Below are 14,506 nucleotides of genomic sequence, written 5' to 3'. Positions count from 1 at the left end.
ATTGATTGTATCTTTCTTGGTCATCCGAAGATGGTTCCAAGCAGCGCGTACATCTCGTTCATATTCTTGCGTCAACCAAGAAGAAATAAAAAGATTCTTAAATTTCAGCCATTTAACTGGCACACTCTTGTTAAAAGCAGCGTGGACCACCAAGTACGAGCATTCCTCTTAAGGTAAGAGGTAGCTCTCCGAATCTTGGAGTGCTCTGAATAGCGTCCTCCCACGAAAGCGATGTCAAACTACTATATAAAAGACAAAGCCTTCGAGGCATCTGAGTATCCTGAAAAGTATCAAACTTGATCGAGTGGCCACCTTCCTTAAACTCTCGGACTTTCTTTCTTTTATCTTCGAGAAAGTCATACTGGTTGGCTTTGTAAAAATTCTTCTTGTTCGCATAAAACTTTCCGTCATTGGAATTTGAGCTGTCTGTAGACGAGTCCTCAGTAGAACTGTCAGTCTCTGGGTGAGACGTAGCCTTCTTTGCCTTTTTCTTGCCCTTTCCGAAGCTTTGTTTCTTGCTTCGCTTTTTGCTTTTTCTGTCTTCTTCGCTCGAATCCGAGGAGCTAGAAGAACTGTGACAAGAAGAAGAACTGGGTACTCCTTCAAATCGAACACGCTTCTCCCGTTTCTTTGCCTTGTCAAATGTCGACCGACGACCCAAATATCCCGGGAAGTCAGTGTCTTTCTTCTGCTTTTTGCCGTGCTTTTTGCCGTGCTTTTTGCCTTTCTTTTGCACGTCGAAAAGCTGAGCAATCCATGCATCAACCACGTTCTCCAGTTCCTTCTCCGTATATTTCTTAGAGGTAGAAGATTTCTTGAGAGCGGGTTTCGGGAGTGGTGTTGTGGTTCTTTCCCACTCCATCTGTACCTCTTCCAAAGAGGTTTGGTTCATATATTTTGCCATCTTCGGGTCCTTGGCAAAATTGAGCATCATCTTTGTTGCATCCCCAATCAATTGACGACCCTCCATCTCTCTTTGCTCCGCCTCAGTAGGCCGAGGCGGGCCATACTCTCTGTCTGAATCTTCGTTGTGATCCCAACCCGCATCTCCAGATGCAGAGGGAGTCGACTGATCATTGCCTGAAGCCATAGGTGCTGCGGAAAAAAAATTCGAGGATCGGATTTCTCGTAGAAGAGAAATCAGTTGTGCTCTGATACCACTGTAACAGACTTGGACACTCCAAGTCAAGAATCAATCGCGACAGCACCAAATAACCACTTCAAAACAATTCACAGATCACAATAGATTTGCACTGGCCCGGCGGAGTTCCGTGCCTAGAGATATTGGCCCCAAAGACTGGCGCCCCTTTCGGTATTTCTTTTTATATTAATCAATCATCAAAGTACAAGAGAGCGGTTAGGGTTTCACTCTCAGACTCTGCGTCCAGATGCTCTGAGAAGTGAGGCCCTCACCACTAATTTAAAGATTACAAGGGATGCCCAAAAGCAAAGCCCCAAAAGCTTTTAAAACAAAAAGCATCAGTTCTCTCTCTTAGAGTCTTTTCTCTTTTTTTTATTAAAAAAAAAAAGCAAAATTTGCGTCGCTCATCATTTTCCAAAAAAAAAAAAAAATCAACCTCTGCGATTTCCGAAAATTAGGGTTTCTGGCAAAAATTAGGATTTGCAGGAATTTTAGGGTTTTCGACAGAAATTAAGGTTTCTGTTGTCCGCCGCGTCATTACTTTGTGACAGGAGTAATCCAGGTTGCTTCCCTCTATCATACTTGGTCTTTTGGCATACTATACATTTTGAAACATACTCTTGTATGTCCACTTTCATGGTAGGCCAATAGAAGTACGTCTCTACTCCTCGGAGAGTAGGTTGAATACCTCTATGCCCCGCATATGGAGGAGCATGGGATTCATACATAACTTTCTCACAAAGGGAATGGGTAACACATAACCTATTGCCGTGGAGAAGATAACCATCCTGCAAGGTGAATGGTTCCTCTTTCTTCCCCAAAGCAAGGGCTTACATTATGTCTCTAAAGTCAGGTCAGTAGCACACTCATCTATCATAGAGGATAGATCATTGTGAGTAGCTATAGACACCGCATTAACTTTGGGTCGTCGTGAAAGTGCATCTGTCACTTGATTGTGCTTACCAACTATGTGAGCAATATGGAAATTAAATTGCGAAAGAAAATTTGCCCACCTCATTTGTTTGTCGGAAAGCTTGGTTTGCGTCATGAAATACTTGAGACTTTGGTGGTTAGTTCGTAGGATAAATGGAGTCCCCAATAGGTAGTGCTTCCATGTGTCTAGGGCATGTAGATCAACGGGTGATCATCTAGACCGCCATCTTCGTGGAGCCACATCTTCAGAGAAACTTAAACTTTCATTGCTTTCTTGCTCTTTGGATTCCTCCTCTCGAATGGGAGAGTCTTCTTTTGGGGGTCTCTTCAAGAGGCCTCCTAAGCTCTCTCCCCTCTTGAAGAGGAAGGGAAATTCCATAAGTACGAAGTTGTTGAGTAACTTCGGCTTGCAAAGCAGGGTTGCCCATAGCTTGCTGCAACCTAGTGACGAGATCATTCACAAACATGGGAGCATCATCATTAGCACCTTCATGTGCAAAATCAAAGCTATCAATGTTCATTCTACTCTCTTGATTATTGTCAGCCATGTTAACAAAATTTATGTATGTACTTAGTGTATGCTTTGGCAATTCAAAAACTTAGTTGCCACTCCTCTTAGACTTTGAAAATCAGCTCTTAAGTATCTACACCCATGGCTCGAAGTGGTTAATTATAGAGAGTAGAGGAGCGGGTCTAACATAGCAGAGTTGCCAAGGGCTAGCTCCTTTCGGACTTCTTATGGCTCAATAATGGTAAAGCCGTAGGTAAGTCTTAAAAGACTCCATTATTAAGTCCAAAGCTCCCGAGGTGTGCACCATCCCCCACATAGTGGGCTCAACAAAACCGATAATAGATCCCAGTTCCACTTACCCTAATATAATTAACAACATCAACCATTTATAGGCTACTTAAGGACCTCTCTTCTTAAGCAAGAAAAGAGAAACCAAATGCTCTGATACCAAGAGTGGGGGATGGATTAGGCAAAGTGTGGAGTATTCGGGTCTCCCAAACCAGTGCTTCATTTGCAGACAGATGGGCCATATGGCAAAGGCCTGTCCTCGCAAGAAACCTCGACCCACAGCGTATGCGCAGCAGCCCAAGGTTGAGCATGCCAAGCAGCCAGGTACATAGGATACACAGGCTAGTACTTTGACAGAGACTAGTGACCAGCCAACTGATGGTTGGCACATAGTTACAGGGGACGGGGGGGACGGGCCCTAGGGCCGGGGGACGACCGTAACCGGGCCGGGAACGGAAGGGGACGCTGTGGGACAGATGGATTTCGAGCCGGACGGGCGGGTCGCAAGGGGGACGGACCGGGAACGGTCGGAATGGCAGGGGTCGAACAGGGTCGGTTGGGAACGGCTGCAGTCAGGCCGAAAAGTAACCGTTTTCTACCGTTTTTAACAGCTCTGTGCAGCCCCAACTGCCACATTTTGGGGAGCCTTGGCCCTTGGGAGGCTATAAAAGGCTCCCTTGGGCCTCTTAATACTCATAGTCTCATTCCAATTTGCAATTTCCCTCAAGCTCAAGCTACTCAATGCTTTCCTCTCTACTCAATGCTCATTGCTCAAGCCTCATAGCCTCATTGAGTCATTGCTCAAGCCTCAAGGCTCAAGCTTGAAGCATGACCATTGACTACTCTACACTCTAGTCTCCACTCTCAAGTCTCTCCCTCGTCTACCCACTTTGAAGTTTGAACTTTGAAGCTCTCCTCTCCCTCTTCTGCCCACTTTGAAGCTCTCCTCTACTCTCTCTCCACACAAGCTCTCCTCTAACTCCTCTAAGTTCTAAGCTCTACTCTCTCGAGTCTCTCCACCATCATGTCATCTCAAGCCAACTCCACTTCTCAAGCCGGTTCTTCTCGAAGGAGGCCCGCCGTGCAAACGTGGTCGTGGTGGGATGAAGTCGACTTTAGCTCGCGTGGCAAAGGTGGTGGTGCAAGACCATGGACATGCAAGCTATGCCCATACAAGAGAACGAGTGGTTCAAACAAAGTGCAAGCCCATCTTCTTCATGAACCGGGTCACGAGGTGAAGTTTTGCCCTCATGTAGCTCCCGAGAAGAGGTTGGATCTTCTTGAGAAGCTCACGGTGTATGAGGTTGCGGAAGCGGCCAAGAGGGGCCGTTTTGTTGCCGTTGATCCCTCCGCCACGGCGACACTGCGAGAGCAAAGGGAAGCCAACCTTGATGACATCTCTCGAAGCTTCAAGAGCCATGCATCTACACTGTCCTCTTCCATTCTGCATCGCCAAACCACTCTCAACGAAAATTGGAATCCTAAATTGAAGGAAGAGGTGGATAGGTCGGTTGCCCAATTCTTCTTCCATGACCACATTGCCTTCCATGCTTCGCGGTGAGTTTCCCTTGGCATGTGCACATTGCAATCTTCCATTTTGTATTCAAAATGGGTTATAACTTCTTGACTCTCGACTCTCCATACTAACACAACATGCTCTATTTTGTGTGGATAGGTCTCCATACTTTCAAACCATGGTTACGAAAGGGGAATATGGCTCCTCTTATGTGCCACCTTCATCGGAGAGGCTTCGCACCACCCTCCTTGACAAAGAGAAGCTTGCCGTGGAGCAAGCGGCCCAAGCAACAAAGGATTTGTGGGAGACCAATGGCGTCTCTCTCCTTGTAGATGGATGGAGCGACACCCGCAAGCGGTCCATCCACGGGGTGGTGGCTTACTCTCGGGGGGAGATGTACTTTGTGGAGTCACATGATGCATCCGATAGTGGCAAGGCTGCCGAGATGCTTGCTGCGGAGTGGACAAGCACTATAGAGATCACCGGCCCGGAGAATGTCCTTTGTATGGTTGCAGATGGAGAGGCGTGAAATAGGGCAGCCGGAGCTATCATTGAGGGCATGTATCCCAGCATCCATGTCACATTTTGCATGGCGCATTGCCTCAATAACCTCCTCAAGGACATAGGGAACTTGTAATGGATTTCACCCACCATTAGTGACGCCTCTCGAATTGTCTCCTTTGTGCTCAACCATCAAAAAGTGCGCCATGAATTCTCAAAGAGGAGCCACTTGTCCTTGCTCAAATATTCAGAGACAAGATTTGCATTCAATTGGCTTATGCTAGGCCGCTTGTCTACATGTGGCGGAGCCTTAAGGGGCCTCTTTCTCAGTGATGAGTTCCAGGCCATGCCGGAGTCTACATCAGCAGTAGGATTGAAATGCCGAGAATGGGCCGATGATGCCGCTTGGTGGGAGGAGGTGAAGACTCTTGACGCCATGGTCAAGCCTATTCTACACCTACTTCGACCCTGTAGGCACTTGAGAAGCTTGTGCCTGACCCTGTTCAGTCTGCGGAGATTCATGGCTTGTGTGAGTCGAGGTGGAATGGATACTACTCTCCACTTCATGCGGCAGCTTATGTGATTGACCCTGAGTTTCAGGGAAGGCGTCAACAGACCGACAAGGAGGTGAGCAAAGGATCGCAGCTTGCATTGGAGCGCCTTGAGCCTAGCAGTGACATTAGGCGCAAGATTAGAGACGAGCTACTCAACTACAGGCAAAAGAAGGGCTCCTATGGATGTGTAGATGCACAGCTTCATCGCAACAAGATTGGCTCAGTTTTGTGGTGGGAGGACTATGGAGGAGATGGCCCACATTTGCAACGCTTGGCTGTTCGTGTCCTTAGCCAAGCATGTACCACTAGTTGCTTGGAGCAACTATGGAGTGTGTACAGCCACATTGCCTCTAAGAAGAGGAATCGCCTTGGGGTTCAGAGGGCCAATGATTTGGTTTTTGGGAGCGCTAACTTGCGCATGCTTGCCAAGAGCGTCACACACAAGGCAGATCCTTTCACTGAGTGGGAGATGGCACAAGAGAATCCATCTATGCCCGATACTCTTTTGGAGGAGCTAGAGGAGGACTTCGAGCCTCAATGCGAGCCTCCCGAGCCCTCATACGTCGCTGACGACCTCGACTACGATGACGATATGGAGATTCAGCAGGCGAGCACTTCTTGAGTTTGATGATCATTGATCACTCAACTCTCGAGTCTAGACTCTTGAGTCTACGACTCTACCTACTACATAGCCCTTTGTACTTTTTGTTATCCTTGAGGCCTCAGGCTTGTCCTAAGTCCTTTAGGCTTTTTGACTCTTGAGCCCTTATGGCATGCACTTCTCATTTTGTATCCATCGATCATCAATGTTTTATTAGCACATTTCAGCCTATATGACTCGTGTTCTTTGGTCTATTTAGTGTAAATTTATGGTCAAAGTGATGCTCTGTGTGTGGCATGTGTGTAGGTCAAAAAATGCCAAAAAAATTCCTTTTTTTTTGCCGTTCCGAACCCCGTCCCCGTTTCCTGACTTTTGCCGTCCCGTCCCCGTTCCCGACCCCGACCCGCCGTCCCATGTAACTATGGGTTGGCAGCAGGTGCCTGGCCGCCGCCGTCAGGGGAGAGCTCACCCCACTGCTCCTCTTGGTGGCCGACATGCTGCAGCTCAGCAGCACTGGGTTCCGACTGGGAACCGTTTCGACCCCCTTCAGCAAGACCTGCCTGAGGAGGCCCCGCCCACTTCTGTTCCTCCACCACCGCCTCCTCCCTCAGCCGCTGCCGCCCCGCCTCCTTTCCCCCCCCCCCCCTCCACCATCGTCTCTCTTCCATTACAGCTTCACTCAGTTTCTGGGTGATTCCTCTTCCGACTTGGAGAAGGCCAGCTTTCGAGTCCACGTCCTCTTTCTTGCAGCTAGAGGCAGTGAGGCCCTGGACACAGCAGTGGGTTTCTCCTTTCCGTTGTGTGGTAGGGATACCACAAAGTGGACCCAGCACACAGTCCTGGACTGGCTCCAGACACAGGCTATTGAGTTCTCACACCACACAGGGGACTTAGCAGTGACAAATCTGTGACACTCAGTGCCCTCCGTGTTATGTTTTTGTGCATGAGGATTCCTGGACAGAGGATGTAGCCCTTCGGGTTGCACACTCGGCTTGGGCTTGGGCGGGAGAGTCACTTCTTGCGCGCTTGTCTAGAGGTCGTTCGGATGCGGATTACTCCCCATCCAAACCGGCCTCAAAGATAGCGAGGTTGGCTTGTTTTCTCTCACTGACTCCATGAGGATCATCTCATGGAATGTGCAAGGATTAGGAGGGCCCCAGTTTCAGTGACAGAGGAGTCGGCTACGTCAGGAGCTGCAAAGATGCCTTGTGGGTGGTGAGATTGACATTCTTATGTTGTAGGAGCATCATCTTTGTGAGAGCCACATTCGACGTTGTGGTCAGATTTTGCGTGGTTGTTATGAGACTTTTTGGTCAACTGCTTTTGGACCTGGAGGCATCCAGGGTGGGGTATGTATGACTATTGCAGAGTCTCTACAGCAGGCCATTGTGGGCAGAGGGATTATTGTGCCAGGCAAGGCTCAGTGGATCACTATGCAGGTTCAGTGTTGCCTTGTGGGCTACCTGAACATATATGCGCCCAATGTGGCGAGTGCACGAGCAGAGTTTTGGTCACAGATTGTTGAGTCTCTGCCGCAAGCAGAGCAGTGGTGCATTGGGGGTGACTTCAACACGTTGGAGGACCCTTCTCACAGGATTGGTGGTAGCCACACTACTGTGCAGGGAGTTGAGCTGGCAGCTTAGGAGAGGTTTTGTATGATTGAGGGTTTCGGATGTGTGGCAGCACTCTAGCTTTGTGAGGCCCCCAGATAGCCTAGCCTTCTCTCATTCGGACCGCAGAGTGGGAGGAGTGAATCTATCGCGGATAAATCGCTTCTACACTAGTGACTTTTTCTGTGACTCGGGTGGGACAGTTGGCATCCTAGCAAGGACTTCCTTCTCGGACCATGCACCAGTGATCCTCACAGTGACAGATAGGCAGAGGCGGGGGAGCACGATGCTACGCATCCCTGAGAGGGTTTTGTTGGACTCTGCACTCAGAGAGCAAGTAGAGGCTCTTTGGACAGAGAGCTTGGACATGCAGGATTCTCATGCTGACAGAGTGGCCTCAGGACTAGCTCAGCTTAGTCATTTCTTTCTCCAGGAGTCCTTGACTCGCCTGACTGCAGCGAGAGAGGAGGAGCAGTGTCTCAGACGGGGCGTTGCTTCCTTGCAGAGGATGCAGGAGCAACATGTAGACAGTCCTTGGTTGGAGGAGCAATTACAGCATGCTCGCCAGGAGCTTGGTAGCACAGAGGAGCGGCGCCATGAGTTTGCTTTTCACCGACAGGCATCTCAGTGGACGCAGGTGGGTGACAGAGTGACTGGTGCTTTCTTCGAGGCAGTGGGACCTCGACATACGCATGCCAAGGTCAGTCAGCTGAGGAGGCCCGACGGGTCAGTTGCTTATGAGCCAGAGGACATGCGTGCAATTGCTACTGACTTTTACCGTGAGTTACTATCTGCAGAGCCTCAGTCACAGAGTCAAGATGCATGCAGGGAGCAGGTGTGGGCGCACATGCCTTGCCTTGTGACTGAGGAGATGCGCCAAAGACTTGAGCTTCCACTTCAGCTTGAGGAGTTGCACACGGCTCTTACTGCACTCCCCCGTGGTAGCTGTCCAGGTGAGGATGGCTTGACTTCCAGTTTTTTCTTGGAGTACTAGGACTTGCTTGGCCCCAATCTCTGTAGTGCTTTCCAGTACATCGTGCACACGGGAGAGATGCCTGACAGCATGTCACACGTTTGGTCAGACAGGGCTGCCCTCTTGCCCCCTTCCTCTTTCTGCTCTATGCTGAGGCGATGAGCAGGTTCTTGGTGTCGCAACACGTTGGTTGGCGGGGCTTAGCACTTCCTATTCAGGGAGATGAGCTTTTGGACGCTGAGTTTGCTGACGACTCAGCCTTGTCCTTGGATGGCCAGGAGGCCAACCTTCACAAGTGTGAGCAGGCTCTTGAGACCTTCTGTTGTGCATCTGGCGCACTGATCAACTGGAGAAAGACTGTGGCTTTCTCGGTTGGTAGTGCTCCTGTGCCTGATTGGATGCCAGGAGAGGGTTTTAGGTGGATTCCCCCAGGGACTGCAGTTCGGTACTTGGGTTGTCAGGTTGGTCTGGACTTGTCTCCTGAGCAGCAGATTGCTCCCCTCCTCCTGTCTATCAGGAGGAGTTGTTACACTAGAGCTCAGCACGACTTTCTTTGGCTGGCAAAGTAGTAGTGGCCAACCAAGTGTTGTTGGAGACTATGTGGTACATCACTTCTTCTCGAGTTCTTGTATCAGCCAGGTAGAGAGGTTGATCACGAACTTCCTTTGGTCCATAGTAACAGGGAACGGGCGGAACGGGGCCCTCCCGTTCTCTTTACGCGTTCCCAAGCCCGACGTCTCCTCGAAACAGGAACGGGACCGGAACGGCATTCCCTTCCCAGGCATAACCGGAACGGCGGCCGGAACGCGGAACGGCAAATCCGGAACACCAAAGTTTTAAAAAATGACAGTTTGGGGCAGGTTTTTTGAACTTTTGGGGGGGTGTTATTTCCATCCTCTCCTATATAAAGAAGGGCTTTAAACCCTCTCTCTCTCTCTCAAGCTCTCTACCTCACCCTCTCCCTCAAGGCTCTCTCTCCCTCTCCCTCTCCCTTCCCCTCAAGGCTACCGTTCCGGCCTCCATTCCCGTTCCACCACCCCAAGGGCCCCCCGTTCCGGAAACGTCCCGGAGCCCCCCGTTCCCCTTCCGTGTAACTATGCTTTGGTCAGGACATGACACTCAGATAGCCCGAGCCAAAGTGGCTTGGCAGGTCATCACTCTTCCTTGTTCACAAGGAGGGCTTGGGATCATTGACCTAGCACAGCAGAGCAGAGCCCATCTTGGGAAGTTCATAGTCAGAGGACTTCTTCCAGGTAAGGAGCCCTGGAAGGAGTTCTTGCTACAGCAGCTTCGTGCTAGGGTGCCTCAAGCTAGAGGCCCCTGGCGACCTTCCACCAGATGGATCTTCACAGAGATGCGTAGAGTTGGTTTGTGCAGGAGACTAGAGGACTGCTTCGCTGTGAGTTTGCTTCGATCTTGGGAGCACTTGCGGCAAGGCCTGGAGCAACGACAGCCTACTTGCACAAAGGAGCGCCTACGACAGCCCCTTGTTTGGAACCCCATGGTTAGCACTCAGAGAGGCCACTTGGTTGGTAGTCGGCCTCATGTTTCCTGGGGTCCCATGGCAGCGGGTCCAGCGCGCTCTCTAGGTGACTGGTTAGAGTTTTCAGGCTTGTCAGAGGAGTTGCAGGGTTTCCAACTCTACAGGGCATGAGAGGGGTACAGAGCATGTGCCAGGACATCTCACAGGCAGTTCCAGCTGAGTGGCTCACACCTCTCGAGACAGTAGCACCCAGGTGGATGGGAGCCTTCACACGACTGGAGGTTCTAATCTCAGTCCAGGCCTGCTCAGAGACTGTTCCATCCCTTTTTTTCGAGTTACAGGGTGAGGGACACTTACAACGAGTTGCAGTAGAGGCCCCGCAGGTGGCAAAGTGCTGTTTTCAGAGGATCCGAGTGGTGGGTATCTGTGGGAGGACTTGTGTCATCGATCCTGACCCAGCAGCTCTAGAGACTAGACACTGGAGACTGTGGGCTTGGGAGTGCTGTCCATTGGCACGAGTACAGTGAGATCCTGGACAGTGGCTTTGGAGGGACCCTTTCTCTTCTGCAGACCACCTAGGCGTCCCAATCTTTCAGTACACTGTTCGACTGGGACGTCACATACTAGCAGCACAGAGAGAGAGGCCCGCCCCGCTGTAGCACCTCATTAGCAGGAGGAGGGTCTCACAGCTGAGTTCTTGGCAGCCTTTTGGGAGAGGTTGTGGGACTCCAGACAGCCGAGGCAAGTCACCTTGTTTCAGTGGCTGGTCGTACACAGAGCTAGAGCAGTTGGGAGCTCGCTAGTGCATAGTGGTCTCTCGGCCATAGTTACCCGGAACGGGAAATCGGAACGGGGAACGGGGAACGGCAACATGCATGAAATGCCATTCCCTGTTTTGGATACTCACGTTTGAAACACGGAATGGGGATCCGGAATAGGAAATTGGGATGGGAACGGGGGACGGGGACCTGAAATGGCCATTCCCTGTTACTATGCTCTCGGCCGCATGTGCAGCTTGTGACCATCTTGTGGAGAGTCAGCGTCACTATCTTTGGGATTGTCCTTTGGCACAGCAGGTGTGGCTTCGGCTGATGCCTGCTCTCTCCACGGCTCAACAGTACACTTGGGGAGCAGCGGCTTGGTCCACCCCCACGGGCCCGGCACTTCAGCTTGAGCTATCTTCCACCAGCAGGATGATAGTGATGCAAGGGGGGCGACCTACACTCCAGTCTGCCGCCTGCCCACAGAGCTTACTCCACAAGAGTGGTACATTGAGAGAGGAGTGTTGGGAGCTCATCAGTGACCTGACACTCTGGTTCATCTGGCGGGCCCATTGCTTCCGCATCTTTGAGGCTCGCCCTGTGCCACCAGCAGAGTCTGTTCGCGATCTTTGGCTAGAGCTGATCCACACTCTCAGAGGACAGCTCGAGAGACTACAGGGCAGCTCCGACCGCATGCGGGAGCGCAGAGAGGCTTTCCTTCGACTCTGGTGTCCCGGGCCTTTCTACACCATGGTCCAGGGTGTACTCCGATGGCACTACAGACCACCTGTGTGGCTTTTCCCTCCTCCCATCTCTTGATTTAGCCTCATTGTACATATGCTGTTTTTTCATTGGGAGAGTCTCCCCATCATGGTTGTTGTAGCCCTCTCTTGAAGAGGTGGTTGTAGCCCTATGGGCAGTTTCATTAACTAATAGAAGGATCTTTTTCTCGGAAAAGAAAAAAAAAAGTTCATAAGAGCCCCTCGGGCCTCACTCTACAGGACATCTGGACACAGAGTCTGAGAGCAGAGATCCCTCGAGAGTTATACTTTGCAATGACCAACGATACAGAAATACCGAAAGGGGCCCTAGTCTTTGGGGCGAATGCTTCTGGACATGGAACTCCTTCGTGCCGTGTCGACTCTCTCTCTCTCTCTCTCTCTCTCTCTCTCTCTCTCTCTCTCTCTCTCTCTCTCTCTCTCTCTATCTATCTCTATTAAAGTGCAGTGGTTTTAAAGTTTCTCCTCAAGAATCAATGTGGGTTGCTGAAGGGATCGGATCCTCCATAGTAGAAGAATCTTTCTGAGCTTTGATACCATTGTAACAGGCTTGGACACTCCAAGCGAGAAATTAATAGCAATACACGAACAGAAACTTTAAAACCGTTGAACTTTAATAGAGAGAGAGAGAGAGAGAGAGTCGACACGGCATGGCGGAGTTCCGCACTCAGGAGCATTGGCCCCAAAGACTAGCGCCCCTTTCGGTATTTCTTTATCATTGATCGTTTTAAAGTAAGACTCCCGAGGGACCTCTACTCTCAGACTCTACGTCAAGATGCCTTGCAGAGTGAGGCCCTAGGGGCTCTTATAAACCCTTCATTCCTCTCACATAGGGAGCGCAAATCGGCCCCAGATCTATCTCTTGGTGGCCATCAACAATCCCACATCGAGACGGATCCAAAGGTGCCTCAAATTAGCCCCGAAGGTGCTTCATCTTGAACAGTTACCGAGGCGACATTCCCCATTCTAGTCAGTAGAGTTTGCACTTGAGATATTGCATGTGTGTACATTCCATTCACGCAATCAAAAGCAAATACCACATTGGCAACAGTGTGGGGGGCCCTTGAGAGGGTTGGTTGGGACCCCATTGAGTGTCATTCTCCTCTTCCCTCTCTCTCTCCCCCTCTACACACCTCTACAGCTCTCTCATTCCCTCTCTCCAAGGGAAAAGAAGAAACCATCATTCACGCTAAGTTGCAGTAATTAACGCGAGGAAAGATGTAAAGATTTGTGGAAGTGTAAAACCTACATCTTCACCATTTCAAATCTGATACACCTGACAAAGAAGCACTACATACGCCATTGTATTGTCTAAACTTTATTATGACTGCAAATACTACAGCAATGGTTTTGGACCACTGCACGCGATCCTAAGCAAGGACCAGAGGTGTCTAGGGATTTTCCTACTTGAGTGTACACATCATAGAGAGAACCTCTAGAGAGACATGGGAGCAATGGATGTCCTGCCACCTAGGCAAAGAAGTTAAAACATTTACACATCCCTTCACAGCCAGCACGACCACAACCACGAGGCAAGCTTCCTCAGCATCAGCACATTTAGACAATAATTGCCCCCCATGGTCTTTCTCTTCAGAGAGATTCTTGAGGAGACATTTGATTGAATAGGGACTGCTGCTATGACATGTTAGTGGTTTATAGGGTACCCTACAACTCAAACACGTTCTCCTTCCTTTTTTTCCTAGATTGGGCTCTCTAATTAGACTCTATGTGGCACGCACACACACACACACAGCAATAAATCATGTCAATTAGGCCTCTTGATTTTGTTCCCACAACATCAAAAGGTTATTTGTTTCTCACTCTCATGCGCTGTGAAAAACACCTCTCTATTCATGCAAGAAGAGCAAATCTCTATCAACAGATAACAAACCTAAGGAGGATAATTTATTAATTACAAATGCCAAAATACAAGAATAGCATACACACACTATACACATAACTCATAAGGGCAAATCACTTCAAAGAAATGGTTCAGCACCTTAATTACTTTGTGCAATATAAAAGAACAGTACAGTTCGAGAATACTTACAGCTCGGGTGAGGGGCCTCTTGAACAATGCTCTCCATGGTGTCATAGACAGCTTTGCTATCAACTAGGAACTTGATATAGCCATCTAGGGAAGGCTCCCACTTGGCTAGGGGCTTGTCATCAGCCTCTGCTTTCTTTTCGCCTTCCGAAGACTGGTCTTTACGGTGGAGCTTCATGGCGACAAAGCGCATCTCTTCCACAAAACCCTTGTCTTCTCCGGGGTAAAAAGCTTTGCGCTTCTCTACAGTGGCAGCGGCGCGGGGAGCTTTTACCATTGACAGCCTCTGCTGATGCTGCCCCCTTCTCAAGCTCCGTGATACAGGAAGAGAAGGCCGCCATAGAAGCTCCCTGGAGGAAAGCGTGGTGGAGGATATGGCTTCTGAGAGGCGAAGTTCCTTCGTCAATGCAGAGGTCGACGCCATGGTCTGCGTCTCTCGATTTTCAGATAATTAAATTTGTTCAAATAAAACACAAGGAGATCATGGCATGTCGAAAGAGTTCTTATAAATTCCCTTACTTGATTGAGCAAGTCTTTTGAACATCGAGATCGCATGGATGTGTGTGTGTGTGTGTGTGTGTGTGTGTGTTTGTTTTGGGGGGGGGGGGGGGGGGGGGGGGGGGATGGATGGATGGATGGGATTAAGGAGTACATTCATAAAAGTTTGATTCCATGATGTGAACTATAGACTCAATGATTTTTTTATTTTTATTTTTACTGTTTTTCATTTAAGGACCTCATAAAAATCTATTTCATTAAAGTATGGCAAAAGAATGTTTTTATTTATTTTTATGTTTATTAAATCTAC

At 49.5% G+C, this 14,506-nt stretch overlaps 1 protein-coding gene across 1 annotated transcript in view; it reads right to left on the bottom strand.

Annotated features, from left to right (window-relative positions):
- Window positions 1–14,188, bottom strand: part of LOC147427988 (heme oxygenase 1, chloroplastic-like) — a 40,660-nt gene extending 26,472 nt beyond the window's left edge. The window contains exon 1 of the mRNA XM_086497623.1: window positions 13,702–14,188. Coding sequence (XP_086353749.1) covers window positions 13,702–14,122 — 421 coding nt within the window. The 5' untranslated portion in view covers window positions 14,123–14,188. The remainder of the gene's footprint in view (window positions 1–13,701) is intronic.
- Between the last annotated feature and the right edge of the window lie 318 nt (window positions 14,189–14,506).

The sequence above is a fragment of the Adiantum capillus-veneris genome, chromosome 23 (assembly GCF_014529385.1).
Source record: "Adiantum capillus-veneris isolate H3 chromosome 23, ASM1452938v2, whole genome shotgun sequence".
Lineage (NCBI taxonomy): Eukaryota > Viridiplantae > Streptophyta > Polypodiopsida > Polypodiales > Pteridaceae > Adiantum > Adiantum capillus-veneris.
Note: the sequence above shows the minus strand (reverse complement) of the source record. Positions and strands in the feature narration are given on the sequence as shown.